The sequence below is a fragment of the Pipistrellus hanaki genome, assembly GCF_964339955.1.
Source record: "Pipistrellus hanaki genome assembly, chromosome: 16".
Taxonomy (NCBI): Eukaryota; Metazoa; Chordata; class Mammalia; order Chiroptera; family Vespertilionidae; genus Pipistrellus; species Pipistrellus hanaki.
In genome coordinates, this window is record NC_140518.1 from 23,048,325 (window position 1) to 23,067,605 (window position 19,281).

The 19,281-nt window shown below is 58.7% G+C and overlaps 1 protein-coding gene across 3 annotated transcripts in view; it reads left to right on the forward strand.

Annotated features, from left to right (window-relative positions):
- The window catches only part of CUEDC1 (CUE domain containing 1), a 78,085-nt gene extending 59,124 nt beyond the window's left edge, over positions 1 to 18,961 (forward strand). Inside the window, exons 3-11 of one of the 3 annotated variants that reach the window (XM_084862593.1) lie at positions 3,065 to 3,192; positions 8,031 to 8,157; positions 8,817 to 9,009; positions 10,168 to 10,251; positions 11,623 to 11,694; positions 12,541 to 12,634; positions 13,422 to 13,480; positions 14,200 to 14,270; positions 17,443 to 18,961. In XM_084862593.1, the coding sequence (XP_084718719.1) occupies positions 3,065 to 3,192; positions 8,031 to 8,157; positions 8,817 to 9,009; positions 10,168 to 10,251; positions 11,623 to 11,694; positions 12,541 to 12,634; positions 13,422 to 13,480; positions 14,200 to 14,267 (825 nt within the window). In that variant the 3' untranslated portion in view covers positions 14,268 to 14,270; positions 17,443 to 18,961. The remainder of the gene's footprint in view (positions 1 to 3,064; positions 3,193 to 8,030; positions 8,158 to 8,816; positions 9,010 to 10,167; positions 10,252 to 11,622; positions 11,695 to 12,540; positions 12,635 to 13,421; positions 13,481 to 14,199; positions 14,271 to 17,442) is intronic. The other 2 variants (XM_084862594.1, XM_084862592.1) reach the window with 2 other exon arrangements.
- Positions 18,962 to 19,281: the final 320 nt, after the last annotated feature.

Consider the following 19,281-nt stretch of genomic DNA (forward strand, 5'->3'; position numbering starts at 1 on the left):
AGGATAGTCCTGGCACAGAGCAGGCACTGAGGGAATGTTGTTGAGTGAAAAAATGGTGCTGCTGTCTGTACCCAGTTTTTTTTTTAGTCTCTTTTCCCCTGGAGGCCCCTCCTTTGACCTGCCTGGATTAGCAAGAAGAGGAGGATTAGAAAATAGAGATTTTCTTTGTGCAAAAGAGGGGTGAGTGCATGTATGAGTGTGTGTGTGTGTGTGTGCATGTGCACATGTGTTTACAGATACATCCTTTAAGTGTGAGCTGGAAGGAAGGTCCTCTGTGAACTCTGACTCTGTAGTCTTGTTTGCTCTGACGGCCTGGCATGTGGGATGCTGTTTCCTCCTTTGTTCACCCACAGCCCCGAGAGCCTCTGCACGGCTTCAGCGTCCCCTACAGAGGCCTGCACCGCGTGTGCTTCTGTTTTTCTAAGAATCGTGCTTTCTGGATTGGGCCCCTTCTCAGCACCCCTCCTGGGCTGTTTCCCCAACCCCCCACGTCTGGAGCTCGGCCGAGGCGCACCGGCGGGCGGGCCGTTCCTGAGCCAGCGGAAAGCGCTTCGGAAAATTTATGAGCAGCAGCTGGAATGACAATAACCGCTGACTGGAAAAAGCCCCCTCCCTGAGGGCTGATGGATGGTGGGCTGGCCGGAGGGGGACCCTTGCCGCAGAGAAACATCTTCTGTCAGATGAATGGCCAGACCCTGACCCTTAGAGCACCTGGCAGGCATCCATCACCCACCCTGAATTCGGTCAGGAGGCCGCAGAGCCGAAAGCTTCCACACCTTCAGAGTCAGAACAATCTCATTGTGGCTGGGGAGGCTGGGGGAGGGAGGCCGGCGGGGCAGGGGGGGAGACGGAGGGGGGGAGCGGGGAGGAGGGTAAGGGGTAGGAACATGGCTGGGGTTACTCTCCCCAGAGACGGGGGATCAGCCTTTCCGGAGCGTGCCTGGCCCACTGCCTGCCTCCTTGGCGTTTCCTCGTTCTGCTCCAGGAGCCTCTGATAAAATGTCTGGTTCTCGCAGCCCCAGGAGGCTGTACCGGGGTGCGGGAGAGGCTGAGAAATGGGGGGGTCCTCCTGGTGCCGTTGTGGATGCCTGATCTCCCTGAATCTGGGGGGCCAACTCCTACACCAGTTATGGGAAACCCCAAGTAGCTTCCCTCAGGGAACGATTCCCACTGAGCTCTCCCTTCCTCATCCCTCTCTCACTCAGACCAGCCTCAGGGGGGACAGACCAGACCGGCCACCGAGGGAGGAGCGGCTCAGCCTGGAGCCCTGTCCCTCCAAGCAGCGAGGTGTGGGGAACAGGTGCCGGGGGCCGGGGTACGGCGGCAGCATGCACTCTGGATGTGCCAGATCCCGGGGGCCCCCGCTGCCCCCTGCCAGGTCCCGGGGGCCCGCCCATGCACAGGAATGGAGCTCACAGTGTTCTCTCTCCCTTCTTGTGGAAATTTGGGGTAGCAGCATGAAACGCAGCTACATTCTCCTTTTCTGCAAAAGCATCTGTTTAAATACTTTCCGCCTCAAAGGAAAGAACGTCAGTGCATTCCAGGGCGGGAGGTCTCCTTGGGTCAGGCTGGCTGTGTATGCACAGAGCGTGTGCGTGTGTGTGTGTGTATGTGTGTGTGTGTGTACTCATGTGTGCGTGCTCACTCACCACCTGCCCATCTGCCAGGTGTCCCTGTGAGACTCTGCAGCCCGGCCCGGCCCAGGCTTGCAGAGGCAGGGCAGAGGCAGTTTATCCTATTCCTTTTATATATATATTTTTAATTGATTTCAGAGAGGAAGGGAGACAGAAGGAAATAGAAACATCAATGATGAGAGAGAATCATTGATTGGCTGCCTCCTGCTCACCTCCTACTGGGGATCGAGCATGCAACCCAGGCATGTGCCCTTGACCAGAATCAAACCCAGGACCCTTCAGTCCACAGGCCAATACTCAGAGTCAGTTTAGCAGTGACTTCTGCAAACTCACTTGAGATTAAGTTGTGGAGCCTGGGGACTCTGGGGCTGACTGACAGGCCCTGAGCCCTTCCCACATTCTTTGTCTCAGAGGAGATGGGACAGAGCTGGGAGGAGAGGCCACGGGAGCAGGAGGCGAAGATACAGGTCAGTTGGGCGGTGTGACCTGGGCTCTCCTGGCTGATAGCTGCCTCCTGCCCAGACTCCTCTGTGGGCCTGTGAGGAAGGGTCCAGGTCAGGCCATGTAGCAGGAACCCCAGCTTTTGCTCGCCCCCTGGCCTCTCCTTACCCTTTTTTCTGGCTCCTGCATGAAAACAAGAGTCTAAGAGGGAGAGGCATCTGGGCACACGCCCTGCCACTGTCCTCCCTGGGAATCCACCCTGGGAATGCAGGCATCGTGACGGAAGGAGGGACCTTTGCTGCGGAGACCCATGCTCAAGTTGAGGTTCAGTTCTAAAAACACTGGCGTGGCTTTTGCCATGTCACTTGTCAGCCTGGGTCTCAGTTTCCTCATCTGTAAAATGGGGTAGCAATCCACATCGATCCTGCCAAGCTGTTTGAGGCTGAGGGGACATAATGCACATGGAAGTACTTTGAGAGCGGGTGTGGATGATGTTAACGTTGGTTATCAACCATAACACACGTCTGGAAGAGTCCATGAAGCGTACGTGTGCGGCTCAGGGAAGTCTCACCAGCAGCCGGATCAGGAAACATCCGAGGAACCCGGAAGCCCCCTCGCGCCCCTTTCTGGCCTTCCTCACCCTCCCGGGGGTCACACTGCTCTGACTTCTCTCCCGGCGATTTGCTTTGCTTGTTTCTGAACCGCACTTGGGCGGATAATGCCGCTCTGAACATTCTTCTGGGGACATGCGCCTTCTTGTCTGTTGAGTGTGTTGGAATTGTGGGGTCAGGGGCAGCCATGCGTGTAGTAGCTTCAGTACACAAAGCCAGACTGGTTTTTGCCAAGTGCCGGTTGTAATGATTTGCATATCCATCAGCAACCCAGAGTTCTCTGACTACACATCCTCGCCCACACCTGATTGTGTGTCAGTGTTATTCAAGTTCAAGGAAGAGCTGCTAATATTTCTTCCTTTCTTCCCTCTGATACAGATCTTGGAAAGGACTTTGGAACCTGACAGCTCCGATGAGGAGCCCCCGCCCGTGTACTCCCCGCCGGCTTACCACATGCACATGTTCGACAGGCCTTACCTCCCGGCCCCGCCCACCCCGCCTCCCCGGTGAGAAAGAACCCGGCTTCTGTCGGAGCGCAGGGCGGTGGGGAAGGGACCCGGGGCTGGGACTGAGTACAAACACACTGGGAATCTTGGCTGGACCCCCTCAGCAAAGACAGGCTTGTACTGCAGCAAGGCCCGTTTTAGCTAGATACCAAGGAGAACTTCCATGAGCAAACATTCACTGGATTCCTGCTCGGGGCTAGGTGCTGTGCCGAACACCGTACGGGACAGAGTCCCGGCTCAGCCTCTGCTTTCTGAGAGCCGGTAGTCAGTGGAGATGCAGAGCGGGAATGACAAACAGGTGGCACGTGTGCACTGACATTCCCCCTCTCCCGCCGGTGACAAATCCTCCGGATAGATCACTGTGCTCGTTCCCGCTCGCTGGAGACAGAACCTCAGGATCCTCCTCAGTGCAGTGCTCCCAGACGGTCACCAGTAATTGATGGGATGACATGTATTTGCCATCCCTGGTCTAGGGATGTTGTGGGGAATCTTAAAAGTAAGGGGAACAAGTAAGTCTCTTTTTCTAGGCTAGTTCAATAGCTGGAGGCAGGGGAGTAGACTTCTTCTCTACCTCTGTCCCTGCCTCCAGCCATTGCTCTGGCTGGGTTGCAATGGTTGGAGGTGAGGTCCTTGGGGACTTCTTCCAGGTGGGGGGCTCTGTGATTTGGAAATTGAACGTGAAACTGGCTGTCCGCTGGGTCCCCTGGGTGGCTGAGGTGCTTGCTTTTCTGGGCCTCATCTCTGGAGTGGAGCTTGCTGGAGTCCAGGTGTCTCTTCGTCCTAGAGCTGCTGTTCCTTAGAGTGAGTCAGGCCTGGGGTGGTTAGAGGTGGCGGAAATGATGGGGCAGGAGACTTGACTTGTTCTAGTGGATCTTCTCTTCTGGGCATCTTGGGAGCCTCAGACAGTGGTTGTGGAGAACTGCTATCATACAGGCATGGACAGTACTAACAGCTACCATTTATTGACGAAGCCCTGGCGAGCCATCCCATTCAAATCCTCTGACAACTTCTGAGGTGGGCACAGCTGGCACCCCCGTTTTACAGATGAGGAGACCGAGCCCAGGAGAGGTTTCATAATCTCACCTGAGACTACACAGCTAGGATTTGAATCCAGGTCCTTTTGACTCCAAACCCAGGGCTCTTAATTGCTGTGTCCAGTTGCCTCCCCAATGAGAAAATCCTCTGTGATTGAATCTTAGGGAGCCGAGAGAGGCCGAGCAGATTACGGGAGGGGGGGGGGGGAGCTGTGTTTGGAGGCAGGGACAGGAGAAAGCTGGGCTCCTTTTATCCCAAGTGGGAGTAGGAGGCTGCAAAGGGGCGGGAGGCAGGGAGTAAGTAGGTGGATTGGGGTGAGGCCTTGGCAGGACTTCCAGCCTGGATTGGGGCTAAATGATTTCCCTTTGACTTAAAAAAATTTATCCCAAGATGTTTTTGCAAATGCTTTAATTTCTGTTAGGCAGAGTGGTTCTGCCCATTTTTCAGAAGGGAAAACAGGCAGGTGTGGGTTTCCGGGCCACATCCTCCTGCCCCTGCTCTGGCTGGGTGTTCGGCTGCAGTGGGTGGGGTAGGGCTGGAAGCAGGGGGCAAGGTGACCTTAGCATTAGACCAAAGCTTAGGAGGCCCCGTTCAGACCCTGTGACTTTGAAAAGTCTCTGACCCAGAAATGAAGGCTTTGCTAGGCTGGGGGTGGATACAGAGAAGAGAACTTGAGTTGTAGAATCAGCTAGAGCAGAATGCTCTCCCCCACACCCCCTCCCTTCAGCTGCCTAACTTCTGATCTTTTAGGTGCCTTTGCTCTGTGGCCCTTGGCTCACTACTTAATGTCTCAGAGCCTCGTTTGCCTCATCTGGGAAATGCTAATCCCTGCCACAGAATTGTTGGAAGGATTGCATGAGAGCTGTGTGTGTGTGTGTGTGTTTGGGGGGGAGGGCACTCAGCAGAGGGCCAGGCGTGTGTCAGGCCTACTGCCATCGGTGGCTCACTGCTCCTCCCAGCCCCTGCTGCCTGCCTGCCTCTGAGCTCTAACACTGAACACTGAGGCCATGGGGAGGCTTCCCTCAGAGGCCAGTGTCAGGGGGGCAGTGCCAGCCTCCACACAGGTGCCCCTTTGCTCCAGGATGGCCCTGCTAAGCCCAAGTCTCTCCACCCAGCACCGGTCGAGCCACCTGCAGTATATAGGTGCTGAACCATGTGTGTGATGCAGCGATGAACACAGCGCTGCCTTGACAGATCCCCCTGCCCCCTGCACGGAGGTTAGAGTCTGGGGGAGGCATAGGCCTGGGGGGCAGGGGACAGCAAAGGCTGCCTAGAGGAGCTGATGCCCAAGCTGCAAGCTGGTGAAGCAGAGGACAGGAGGGCATTCCAGGCAAAGGAAAGGGCATGTGCCAAGGCCTGGAGGCCTTGAGCTGGGAGGCAAATAAAAAACTTCACCGGGGGACCTGCAGGGTGTGTGGAATGGCTGGAGAGGCAGGCAGGTCATGGCTGGGCCTTGTCCTGCAGCCGGGATGTTCACACTGGAGAGTGCATGCAGTGAGAGTGTGGTTAGTGCTTTAGCATCTCCCTCTGGCTGCTGCTGGAGATCGGATTTGAGTAGGAAGTTGGGGGAGGAATGGCCTGGCACCTTTCTGTCACCTCCCGGAACTGGGGTGCCTGTGAGCCTGCAGATGGGGAGGGGTTTGGGAGCATGTCCTGCTGGGGCACAGACAGGCAGGGGGATCCCAGGGGAGTGTGCCTGGAAGGCCTGGATCCTGCGTCCAGGCTTTTCCTGAATGACCTGGGTGCCCTGGGAAGAGGGCCTGACCCAACTGGGCCTCAGTGTCCCTGCTTTTACCAAAACCCTGCCTGGAAGGTTTGGCTCTGAAAGCCTTCTGGGGTCTGTTCTATGGGTAACCCGGGAGGTCTGATTGGGAGTGGCGTTCTAATGTTGGGGTCCAGGGGCAGGCTCAGGGCAGGAGAGCCTCCCCATCCTTCTCCCTCCCCCTTCCCCTATCCCCCCAGCCCGTCCTTCCCTGTCTTCTGAATAAAAGACGGGCTCTGAAACCCAGAGGACCCTCTGCGCAGGCCACCTGCTGTTTCCCCTTGAAATTACAGCCTTGGAAGTTTTTTATTTGCCTCCCAGCTCATTTCTGGCATTCCTTTCCCACCGCAGTGGAGTTGCCTGGGCTCAGGGCCCCCCTGTCTCTCCAGCTACGGGCTGACCTCATCTCTGCGGGTGCCAGGGCCCGGAGGGGGCTGGGCCGGCCCTTCCTCCAGGACCTGGGGCCCAGCAGTGAGGGAACCAGCTAAGGACAAGACTATCCCTCCTCACCACTGCCTCCCCCCACCAGGGCTTTCCAGTAAAATGTCTAGAGGAGTCCAGATGGGACTCCAGGGCCCTCCCTCCGCAGCTTTCCTGGGTGGCCACCCATGTCCCAGATAAAGACCCTGAAGCCCCAGGAAGGGAGCTGACCCTGGAGAGGATGTCTCTGTGCTGAGATTCATTGAAGCTGGTCTTCAAGGCCCTGAGCAACGGGGTGCCTGCTCCCTTGCTTCTCAGGCCCTTAGAGAGAAAAGAGAAAAAAAAGAAACACAAAAAAACCCCACGAAGCCTCCAGCAGTGACAGAAGGCAGAGTGATGGAGACACAAAACTGCCTAGGAATCAGCCAGGCTCCTCCGCGGACCATCCCCTCCTCCAGGCGAGCAGCGAGGGGGTGAGGAGGCAGGCTGGGGCTTCTTTGGCTCCCGTCCGCCTGCGCCGCTCCCACCGCGCACTTAGCAGCTTGTTATCCCGTCTCCCGCCGCCGCCCCCTCCCCTCCTCCTGGCCCCCGCCAGGCCACCCGCCCAAAATAGAAAGGGAGAGGAAGTTATTTCCACGGGCAGCTGCAGGGCAGCGGCAGCCCGGCCGGAAAAGCTCCCCTCCAGCGAGGGGGCCGCGGGATTCCTGGAGCTGGAGACCAAATCAAAGCCAGGCCCTGGAGCCAGAGTGGCCCCCGCCGCCCCCGGCTGCCTTCGGCGTGTGTCACTCCCTGATTCAGCGAACACGTGTCCTGTGGTTGCCACGCTGCAGGCCACCGCGGAGCTGTGGGGAGCGCCTGGCGGGGCCCCAGGCTGCCCTCGGGGCCTAGGGCGGCAGGCGGGAGCCCGGGGCGGGGAGGGCACCGGCTCCTGCTGCCTTTCTCCCTCTCCTCCCCTCCTGGCTGCGGGCCTCTGCCCGGCACAGACCTCCTGCCAAGCTGCCAGGCCCTGAGCCTAGGAAGAGCAGCCCCTGAGCACCCCCTGGCTTTCAGAGCTCCGATCAAGGGTTCAAGGGGCTGTACCGCATAGGCAGGGAGGCAGCAGTTTCTAGATGAGAAAGACTCAGAGGGGAGCAGGTCTCACCCGAGACCACCCCGCTGGCATGTGGCTGTGCCAGAACTGGAGCCGGGATTTGCTCTACTCTCTAGGGGTCCTGGTGTCCCATGCCCCCCCCCCCCAACCCGGTGTAATGACACCCATAAAGGCGAGGGGGGTGGGCTGGGCTGGGCTGTTGGCCTGTTCAGAGCACACCTGTTACTCAGCAGCCACAAGCTCATGCTGTGCGGGGTGCGAGGGGTGGAAGTACAAAAGGATCCCTGCTGTCGTTAGAGGATGTTTATAAACATCTCCTTCTGAATCCACCCGGTCCAGCGCAAGAGCCACGAACAGAGAGCTCTCAGGCTCAGAGACCTGAGGCCTCGGGCTGCACCGCTGTGAACGGAAGCAGCGGGGGCCGCGGGAAGCGGGCGTGCGCCCTTCGGAGCAGGATCCCGGAGTGACGGGCCGGGACGCCCGTGCTCGGGCCTGACCGCCCCCTCCTCACGGTCCCCTCTCGCCCTCCAGCATCGACGTGCTGGACTCCGCACCCGCTTCCGGCCAGAGGCGCTACCGGAACTGGAACCCGCCGCTGCTGGGCAACCTCCCCGATGACTTCCTCCGCATCCTGCCGCAGCAGCTGGACCGCGGGCAGGTACGGGGGACCCCCGCCCGCCTGCCTGGCCGCCGCTCTGCTCGCCCATTCGCTTTCCGATATGTAAGCCCGGGGGGAGCGATTGCTCTTGTCCTGGGTTTGCAGGGAAAGGATGCTGAAGGGAAAGCCTCATTTCCTGTTCCACCCGGGAAGGTGACAGCCCTGAGGACACTGGCTGCCGCCATCACCCCAGGCTTGAGGGAGGTGGCGTGGGGATAGCCAGGGGCAGGGAGCCAGAGCACCTTCCTGCCCTTCCCTGGGAAAGGGCCAAGGCCGCCTCTCCCCGGAGGTTGGCATGTCCCAAGGGCTCTTGCAGAGGGGGTGGCACCCTGAGGCCACTGGTGCGGGGAGAGGTTTGGTTTGGGGACCGTGTGGAGGCTATTGAGCAGTTTGCAGATCACTTTTCAGGGTGTAGAGCCAGGCATGGGGCGGTCCAGGGGAGGACACGTCATTGCTGAGCCCTCGCCGCTTCCTGAGCAGAGGGGAATGTGGCCCTGCAGGGGGTGTGGGCCTGTGACTGGGTCCCGAGAGGAGGTGCGGGTCCCAGGGTGCGGCTGGAAGGTCCTGGGAGCGGACAGGTGTCCACCCAGATGTGCACGGCTGTCTATGCTCGTGTGCCCTTGTGACTGGGCATTCAGCATGCTCGCTCCCCTCCTCAGGGCAACCCCAGGGGCCCCAAGCCCGTGAACAGAGAGGGCGGCCTGCCCCCCGCGGCCGGGCCCGGGACCCGGGACCAGGAGAGCCGCTGGAAGCAGTACCTGGAGGACGAGAGGATCGCGCTCTTCCTGCAGAACGAGGAGTTCATGAAGGAGCTGCAGCGCAACAGAGACTTCCTCCTGGCCCTGGAGAGAGGTGGAGCACCGGGGGGGGGGGGGGGGGGGGGGGGGAGGGGGGAGGCGGGCAGAGGGCCCTGGAGAGAGGTGGAGCACAGGGGAGGCGGGAGGGGGCTGTGTCCCTTCTCCGTGGTGGAAGAAGTGGCTGACGTTCGCTGGAGCCTTGGGGCTCAGGGAGGCAGGGGGCTGGAGGCCAAGGGCTGAGACACTGCCCACACCCCATGATCCCTGGGGGAGCCCCAGAACCCTGCCAAATGGGAACCAGCATCACTAGCTATCCCCTCTCCCACCCCCATATTCAGAGGAAGAGAGATGTGCCCTCTTATGCCCTCTTCTTCCCCTTCACATCTGCTCTGTGCCAGGCACTGGCCTTGGCATGATGTGTCTGGAGCTCCGGGAAAAGTGACCGGTCTGTGGGTGCCAGAGTGGGAGCCTCCCCAAGTGGAGGATGTCAGAGCAGGGGCTCTGAGTTTTGGGGGTGTTTGGGTTGTCTTTGGCCCAGGGACCCTGCTGTCCAGCCTGGCTGCCTTTTCCCTTCAGGGAGAGAGTGTGTTTGGGATGGAGCGCAGCAAGAGGTCTGTCTTACAGGTCACGGTGGTGTGTGTGTGTGTGTGTGTGTGTGTGTGTGATTGATAACATGTCAAAGGGGAGGAACAAGGTGTGCAGAGGGGAGGGTAGGCTGAGACAGAGGCTGAAGGACGGCCCCAGTTCTGTAGCAAAAGTGCTGGGGGTCTTTGGGCATTTCCTTTTAAAGAAAAGGGTTACCAGGGGTCCTCAAACTTTTTAAAGTGGGGGCCAGATCACGGTCCCTCAGAGAGCTGGAGGGCCGGACTATAGGAACTACTAATTCCTACTGTAACACCTCGGCTGCGCTCACTGCCCAAAAAACCTGGCGGGCCGGATCAGACTCCTCTGCGGGCCGCATGTGGCCCGCGGGCCGTAGTTTGAAGACCCCTGGGTTAGACTATACGATCTTCAGAGTCCTCTGATTCTGACATTCTACCATGCCAGTGCTTGTCAGCGCAGAAGTGTCTATGATAGCATTGGTTCCCTGATAGCCAGCAGACGTGTGTGCACGTATTGTGTGTGTGTGTGTGCTTGTGTGTGAGTCTAGGGGTTTGGCCTTGGTCTCAGCCCAGGCGCTAACTTCCCTGGCCTGAATGTGGTCCTTTTCCAGATCGATTGAAATACGAGTCCCAGAAATCCAAGTCCAGCAGCGTGGCTGTGGGAAATGACCTTGGCTTTCCCTCTCCTGCCCCAGGTAACCCTGCCTTCCCGGGAGAGAAGCCCCAGCTGTGCTTTGCATATTTGGAGTTGGGGGAAGGGTGACCAAATGGGCTGGCAGGAGGGTTCTGACCCCGCAGTGCACTCAGTGTGGAACTAGATGGCCCCTCTGCTTAGCAGCCCTGGGTTCTTATAACCCAGCAGCTGCTGGAGCTCACAGCTGGAGTTGGCTAACACGCGGGCTGAACTCCTCAGAGGTGTCTGGAAACAAGGGCAAGAATGGGACAAGCCACACCACATAATGTCCATCTGGGAGGAGGGACAGGAAGGACTCAAGAGACTTCCAAGCCTCGGTCTCCGCCCAGGGGAAGCTTATGGAGATACATCTAAGAAACGGGTAGAGCTACCAGCCAAGCTAAGGACACACCATTGATTATAGCAAATGCACCGGGAGGAAAAGGGCAGGAGCAGTCTGGGAAGGGGTCGCTCACTCATTCACTCATTCATTCGTTCGTCTGGTAGTTGGGGGATATCTACTAGACCCGTGGTCGGCAAACTGCAGCTCGCGAGCCACATGTGCCTCTTTGGCCCCTTGAGTGTGTCTCTTCCACAAAATACCACAGCCTGGGTGAGTCTATTTTGAAGAAGTGGCGTTAGAAGAAGTTTAAAAAATGTGGCTCTCAAAAGAAATTTCAATCGTTGTCCTGTTGATATTTGGCTCTGTTGACTAATGAGTTTGCTGACCACTGCACTAGGCGCCAGATCCTGCCGTAGTACTGGGAGAAGGGGATTTTGAGCTTCATGTGTAAGATGGTGAGAAGCAGGAATTGCCTCGAGAGCGGGCCAGATGCCTCCCGGAGCCCTCAGTGGCTGAGGAGGGCCAGGGGCGGGCAGTAGCCTGTTGGGATGCACAAACGAGGTCGAGCTGGGAACATGGGACCGAGAGACCCAGAGATCCCTGTTCCACACTCAACACCTGGGCTTTGCCTGCATATGTGCCTGGTGGCCCTTTGCCAACCAGAGCCCTCCACACACACACACACACACAGGCTGCCCGCCTCAGAGACAGAATCCACGGACCTTACACGGTGCGGTGGAGTGGGGGCGGGGAGCAGGGGGCGGGGAGCGCAGCCGATCCTGGCTCCCAGGAGAAAATCCTGCAGGACCAATTCACAAGCAACAGGCTGGAGCTCAGGCCCCGCCAGATGTGCATCCACCGGTTTCCACAGCAGCCTCTGCCCTTGATCCCGAATTAACTATCGACACCGGGGCCTCTGAGATGGATCAGAAGGACTCACGGGGGACTTATCAAACAACGTGGCTCGGATTAGCTGAGCTGCAGGGCGCAGGGCAGGGGCCGTCCCTCCTCTCCCTCACTGGCCCTCAGCGGTGTCTCCCCCACTTCCAGGAACCAACGATGCCAACCACGCTGTGTCTGAAGATGCCTTATTCAGGGACAAGTTGAAGCACATGGGCAAATGTGAGTCCAGCCCACGTCCCCCTCTCAGATCTCCTCAGATGGGCCCTGTGGCCTCACGGGGGTTGGGGGGTGGTGGTGGCGGGGAGCCACCGGCATTTTTAATGCAGCGGACTCTGGGTGAACCCAAGTGACATTTTAATCGCAGGCTGGCTGCCTCAGCCTTCTTGCCTCATTTCCCCCTGCAGCTGAGTCTGGAGACAAATTAAGTTTTAAATCCTCTTGAGCTGTCTGTCTGCAGAAAAATAATGTGCGGCATTATAAACTCTCCCCCCCAAGTTTTACTATTCGCTGTGGCTTGAGGGAGCTTAGCCGGGCCTGAGTGGGGAGGGCTCTGCTAAGCCCACTTCCTGCCGGCGAGAGGCCTGTGGGTCCGTGACCTCTTCCCACAAAGTCCTGCCAGCCAGGGCTCGCCTGCCCCTGCCCCGCCCGGCCCCGCTCCTCCCACTGCACACACCCGTGCGTGCACCAGGCTGCCGTCCTCTCAGGCTCCATTTCAAGGAAAATCTGGGATTAGTCACGGAAATCCCAGAACCAGCTCTGGAAATGGCGCGGGGAGGGGAGGAGGCGGCAGGAAAGAAAGCCCAGAGGCTTTGCCGTTGGTGAAGCTGAGAAGGAATACCTAGGTCTTGGGCTGCCAGCTGTCCCTGATCCAGCTCCCTGGAGCCCGTGCTGCCCTGCAGGCCACCCCAGGACGGCAGCCTCGCTCCCCTGGGGCACCAGCCGGGCGTCCCCCCCATCCCCCCGCCCCCAGCTCCCTGGCCATCCTGCGTGCATCCGCCCCGAGCCCTGGTGGGTAGCTCCCTGGTGCTCCGCTGCTGGCTCACAGGTCTGTCTCTCTGCCCGCAGCCACCCGGAGGAAGCTGTTTGAACTGGCCAGGGCCTTCTCGGAGAAGACCAAGATGCGCAAGTCAAAGAGGAAACACTTGTTGAAGCATCAGTCATATCCTTTCTGGCCTGGCCCTGGGGAGGGGGCCGGGGGAAAGTGGTGTGTCCTAAGGGCACCGAGACCCTGGGCTGGGTTCCCCGAGGTTGCACATTCCCCCAGCCCTAGGCCCGGGCTCTGCGGCCCTCCCTTCACCCCTCACCCCTCTCCCTGCCGCCAGCCTGCTGCCCCTTCTCTCTGTGCCCACCTCCACCACCATGACCAGGCCTGGGGAGAGGGCCAGCATCCCCCTCCCTCTCTTCCTCCTGGAGGCTCAGGATTGTCCTGCAGCGTTTGTGCTCTTTGCCTGGAGCAAACAGCACGATTGTTTTACCGAAACCAGCAAACCTTTCCCTAGTTTCTCCGGTTGAACGGATCCTCAGATCTCTGCGCCTCATTTCAAGGCCTTCTCTCTTTTACTTCCTCGAGAAAAGATGAGGATTTCCACATCTTTCCCCAGGCTCCCATCCCTGATGGTCAAAAAGGGCCCAGGGTATTAGAAGCTGAGCAGCCAAAGGGGAACGGGTCGGGGGGAGCTGATCGCTGCCCTGTTACCGGATGGGAGGTCGGGGCGGGTCAGGGCCAGGCTGCCCAGCTGAAAGGAACAGAGTCTGGAGGAGACCTTGTGTGTGTGTGTGTGTGTGGGTGGGTGGGGTTGTTGGGGGATAAGGCTGGTGTGGTGGGAGCTTCCTGAGCTTGGAGCGCGGGGGGGGGGGGGGGGCGGGTAGAGGATGAGGGCAGGGAGTTGGAGTCCTAGGGCAGTGCCCACCCATCCCTGGGACAGTTTTCCTGAATGGCCGGGCAGGCTGGGGGCTGCTGCGTCCACAGCCAACCTCCTGGACGACGTGGAGGGCCACGCCTATGGTGAGGCATGAGGGCGGGGTGGTTGGATCTCTTAAGTTGCCTGTAGTCAGTGGCCCTTTTCTTGGGTGTTTCGTGGGTGACACCTCAAGGGTTTTGGGGGGCAGGTGACCCAAAGAAACGGGTCCTCCCCCTGGGACCATGTTGCCTCTCCCTTCCTTCCACCCCCGAAGGGGAGCTCCGGCCACACCCCAGCCTAGATCTCTGCCGGGAGCACGGAGAGCCAGGGGTGGTTGCCAGGCAATGGTCTCTGGAGTATGGCGGGCAGACAGGCTTCAACTTGAGAACCAAGCTCCAGGCAGGCTCAGTCTGTGGGCCCAAGGCCTTTAGCATTCTTCCGGTCCCTCCCAGAGGCCATGTGGACAGCAGCCACTGCCTCAGAGCCCACTGAGCCTCTGAGAGAGGGACCTTCGGTGGCCAGGAGACATCCAGAAACAAGGGCTTGAGGGGCCTTGGGGGCCATCCGGAGAGTCCCACTTTATAGGTGAGGAAACGGAGGAAGAGTCTTGTTCGGGGCTGTGGAGCTCAGTGATGGAGCCAGGCCGGCAGACAGGTGTCCTAATCTGTACTGAGCCCTGCTGCCTTCTCACCTGACCCCCACCCCCCACCCTAGGGGTCAGCGTGTGTCCCTGCCAACAAGTGGGTGCTCTTGCTCAGCTTGGGGACAGGCCTGAGCAGGGACCTGCGGGTGGAGGGTGAGGCAGCTCCCCTCTGCTTTTCAGACGAAGACTTCCGGGGCCGGCGGCAGGAGGTGCCCAAGGTGGAGGAGGCCCTACGGGAAGGACAGTAGGAGGTAAGGCCCGGAGCCACAGCCGCCCGGGGCTGCCTGCCCCGCACCCTGGGTGTCTTTTCGGGAGTCCAGAGGCATCAGGAAGCTAGATGGTGCAGCCCCGAGCGTCTGCCCTCCTCATTGGCCTCATGGTGGCAGGGGACACGAGCTTCTGTTGGAAACTAGACTTTTGCATTTCTTTTACTTGGTTATTTAGTTGATGAAGGATAACCATTCCTGCCAATGCCAGATGCTGCAGACAGGAAAAAAAATAATCAGCTTTAGTCTCAAATAATTACAGGCAATGAGTGAGAAACAGTCCAGGACACACGCAGCACCCTGAGAGGAATAGGTAGAAAAGACAGGGATGGCCCCACCCTGGCCGAGCGCGCGCGCGCGCGCCCACACACACACACACACACACACACACACACACACACCTCTCCCAGTGGCTGCTGGGTGGGGGTAGGGTTAGGGGTGGGGTGGGTAGCGTTTGCCACAAGCAGATGAGGAAATGGCCCCTCTCAGGTCAGCTCTGATGCTGGCAGGAGCCCTGGCCCCAGGCTGCCGTCCCTCCTCTCTCCCTGAGTGTCCCTGGGGGAGAAAACGGGGACTGTCACTTCCTCCAGGCCTCAGCAGCACCTGCCCCTCTTCCAGCCCTCCCCCAGCTGCTGTCCTGTCCGTGTGTGTGTGTGTGTGTGTGTGTGTCCCCTCTTCTTGAGCTGACGGTGTGGCTGTTTCAGATGATGCAGGAATACCTGCTGCCCTCAGGGTAGTTGTGGAGGCGGCTGAGGCAAACCAGCGTGCAGAGGACACAGCCAGGAACAGCTCCCAGGGCCTGTCCCTGCAGCCGGGGCACCTGGCCTCCACATCACCTCTGTGACTCTTCACCAGGCACTTCCCAACCGTTTGTCCCCTCAGGCTCTCCTCATCCACGTGGCTGCACCCACACGTCTCACTGCTCCAGAAGGCTCCCATAAAGTCCCGGGAGAGGCCCCCACGCCCCTCAGTGCTGCCGCCTCCTTCCCATGGGTCCCCAGGGAAAACACGGACAGTCCAAAGCCACTCCCGCACAGGCCTTGTCTATCATTTCTCTCCCGAGTCTTCCAGCATTTCCCTTTCCAGCTCCTTCCTCAAGTCTGCACTCTCCTCTTCCCCATCTTTTTTTTTTATTTTTTAAATATATTTTATTAATTTTTCACAGAGAGGAAGAGAGAGAGATAGAGAGTTAGAAACATCGATGAGAGAGGATCATCGATCAGCTGCCTCTTGCACACCCCCCACTGGGGATGAGCCCGCAACCAAGATACATGCCCTTGACCGGAATCGAACCTGGGACCTTTCAGTCCGCAGGCCGACGCTCTATCCACTGAGCCAAACCGGTTTCGGCTTCCCCATCTTTTTAAAAAATATATATATTTTATTGATTTTTTTACAGAGAGGAAGAGAGAGAGGGATAGAGAGTTAGAAACATCAATGAGAGAGAATCATCGATCAGCTGCCTCTTGCACAGCCCCTACTGGGGATGTGCCCGCAACCAAGGTACATGCCCTTGACTGGAATAGAACCCGGGACCCCCCAGTCTGCAGACCGATGCTCCATCCACCGAGCCAAACCGGTTTTGGCTCCCCTTCCCCATCTTAAACATCACCCAGCTTATAAAAAAGGGGCCTCCTCCTTCACCCACGGCAGGCTGGCAGGCCCTCCCCTCCCCAGATTGACACCTGCCAGGGCCAGGCCTTCTCCTGTGCTGTGTCCTCTGGTGCGTTCTTCTGCACGCTCTGCCCATTGTCTTTCTTGAAACTGCTCTCCCTTGGTTCCCATTCTCAGGGTCCCTTTCTGTCTCTCATTCCTCCTCCTACTCCCTCAGTCCTACCTCTCCTGGTAGCTCTGTCCTTACCCCTCTTTGAAATCTTCTCACTCCTGCCCTGGCCAGTGTTGCACTGTAGTTAGAGCATTGACCTCACACACCAAAGGGTTCTGGATTTGATTCCCCATCAAGGGCACATACCTGGGTTGTGGGTTCGATTCCTGGCCCTGGTTGGAATGCGAGCAGAAGGCAACCAATTGTGTCTCTTATATCCATGTTTCTCTCCCCCTCCCTCCTTTATACTCTCTCTAAAAGTCAATGGGAAAAATATACTCTGGTGAGGGTTAATGGGAGAGAGAGAGAGAGAGAGAGAGAGAGAGAGAGAGGGAGAGAGAGAGAGAGAGAGAGAGAGAGAGAAAGCTTTTCACTCACCATGGCCTGGCCACCACCCTCTGTTACAGTATCAGTAATCCTGTTGTGCATTTGGCTCCAAAATCTGAATCTCCATCTCAGTTCCATAACCCCAGCTATGCCCCCGGTTATCTCTCTGGCTCTAGATGTCAACTCGCTGAAGGCCCATCTCTCCCCCTGACTTCCCCATGTCATTTCTCTTACCTTTTCCTTCTCATCACCTGGTTAACAGCCACTGGTCTCTTCCCCACCCCTACTCTGTTCACTCCATCACCAGAACACGTTCCTTCCATTTACCCTTGCTCGTCTGAGCACTAAAGGTTTATGAACTCCTCAGGCTGGTGCGCGGGGCCTACTGAATTCTTTTTTTGTTTTTTTAAAATATATATTTTATTGATTTTTTTTTTTTTACAGAGAGGAAGGGAGAGGGATAGAGAGTTAGAAACATCTATTAGCTGCCTCCTGTACACCCCCCACTGGGGATGTGCCCGCAACCAAGGTACATGCCCTTGACCTTTCAGTCCGCAGGTAGATGCTTTATCCACTGAGCCAAACCGGTTTCGGCGGGCCTACTGAATTCTGACTCCCATTTACTTTTCTGCTGCTACAGAGACTTCTAGCCTGGCTCATCTGAGCTACCACTGTGTCACAGAGGGCTGGGCACCTCCCCTCCTCTCAGCCCTCCCATTCAGCGGCTTCCACCGAATGCTAGTCCCACAGTTCATCTTTAGCTGCCAGAGTCCCTGGTGTTCTGCAAGTTGGAACATTTCTAGGAGCATGTGTGTGTGTGTGTGTGTGTGTGCTTCTGTGTATGTGTGTGTGTGTGTTTGTATGTATATGTGTGTGTTTGTGTGTGTATGTGTATATGTGTGTGTGTGTGTGTTTGTGTGTGTGTGTGTGTGTGTGTGTCCAGGCAGGGTTCCAAGGCTGACACAGTCCTCAGAGGAAGGAGACGATGGTTTGTGTCTTTGGTAGCTTCTGCCCCAAACCATCTCTCCAGGAGCCAGTGGTGAAGGACCCCGGGGCTTCACTGGAAAAGCCTTCTCCCATCCTTCTCCTTCCCAGATGACAGCAGTTCCTCCTCGCTGGAGATGACCTGACCTGGTGGAGGCAGCCGGAGAGCAATCCCGGCCCCCAGTTGGAGAGCCTCGCTGCAGCCGGACAGATGGACAGATGGACAGATGGTGCTTGAGTACCAAGGCCCAGCGATTCTCCAGCCACAGTCCAGCCGAGCCACTGCCACTTTCAATGGGACTTAGAACTTGGGAGTTGCATGCTGTGATTGGAGGAAGGACCTGGAAGAGGGGGAGGGGGGAGGGCGGAGGGCGGTGATTGGCCAACCAGGGCCCCTTTTGTAGCCTGGCTGTTCTATGGGCAATGAGTGGAAATGCAGGATCCAACCCCCTTCTTCAAAACAAAAAACGAAACAAAAACACGCAGAAACGGGCAAAGGCTGGAGTGCCACAAAGGGCAGGATGACCCTACTGGAGGCTCCTGGGCCTGATGGTAGAGCCCCTGCTTCCCAGCCTTTCCCATCACCCCTGCTGGGCCACAGACACTGCCTGACCCCCTCCCCTATCCCCTGCTCCCTCTGAATACCCTTTATTCCCAGTCTTCTCTGGCACAGAGCGCGGGGAGGGAGAGCCCTGGGCAGTCACAGGGCCCCCCTCTGAGGGGTGATGGGCCAGGAAAGAGAGGCATCTGCCGACTACCCTGCCTGGGCCCCTCAGGCTGCCCCCCTTAGGGGCTGGCATGTCCCCCAGCAGGGATGGGGAGGGTGGCCGCCCCGGAGCTGGAGGACTCTGGTTCGGCAGGAGTAGTGTGGGGCCAGGGGAAGGGGCTGTCAGCCCGGGTGGGAGCGCCTGGGCCAGAAGGGCTTGCTGGGTGTCCCTGCCTTGCCAAGAGCCCAAGATCCAGGTGAATGACCCCAGGAGGAAGGGGAACTCGGGTTCTGCGAACCTTAACCGGCTCAACCACTGCCAAAGGGAGGGTGTCCGGCCCCAGGGTCGGGAGGAGACCGTGCTGACCTCTCCGGGGAGACGGATCCCGGGCAGCCCGAGGTTTGCGTCACCTCCTCTCCCCACCCCACCCCACCCCGGGGTGTGGAAGCAGCCCAGCCGCGCGGGGGCTGGGGGTGCGAGCCAAGCTTTTGTGGGCCAGGTGGCCCCCAGTCACCCCGAGAGGAGGAGGGCGAGGTGGGTGCTCAGGAAGTGCGGGGGTGGGGGGGCAACCCCTCCGGCCAGACAGGGGCCCCCCATGACCCCGAAGCCCGAGCTCCCTTCGGATTTGACCCCAGGGGCCGAGGAGCGCCCCTGGCGGGGCTCCTGGCTGCGCTCCGGGCCGCCCCCCTGCGCGCCGCGGGGGAGCGCCGGCCCCTCATCTGTGTGTGGCTTTATTCGTGTTTTGGTTTTTCTTTTCTTTTTTCCTACGTGTGGGTTTTCTTGTGGGGCTGTTTCTTAGGGATTCCTGTAATAAAGACTCGGTGTTCTCTTGGTGCTCCGATGTGGCCGGCGGGCGGCGTGGGCTGAGCCCTCTCTCCCCTCCCCCTCCCCGGCGCGCAGAGTTTGGCCCGAGGCCCCCAGGAAGCCCCCCAATAAGCGTCTGTAGGGCCGGGAGGCTGAGAGCTCTGCACCGCCCTCACCAGGTGCCTCCTCGCCGCCCATGGAGCTGGCTTTGCTCAGAGCGGCCCGTTACCCCGGGGAAAGCAGGCCGCTGGCTGCGAGGCCAAGGGAACCGGCAGGGAGGCCAGAGCGCCAGCTTGTCACCTCCTTGGACAAACAGAAAGCGGGAGAAAAGGCTGCGGGAGGTTCCGGC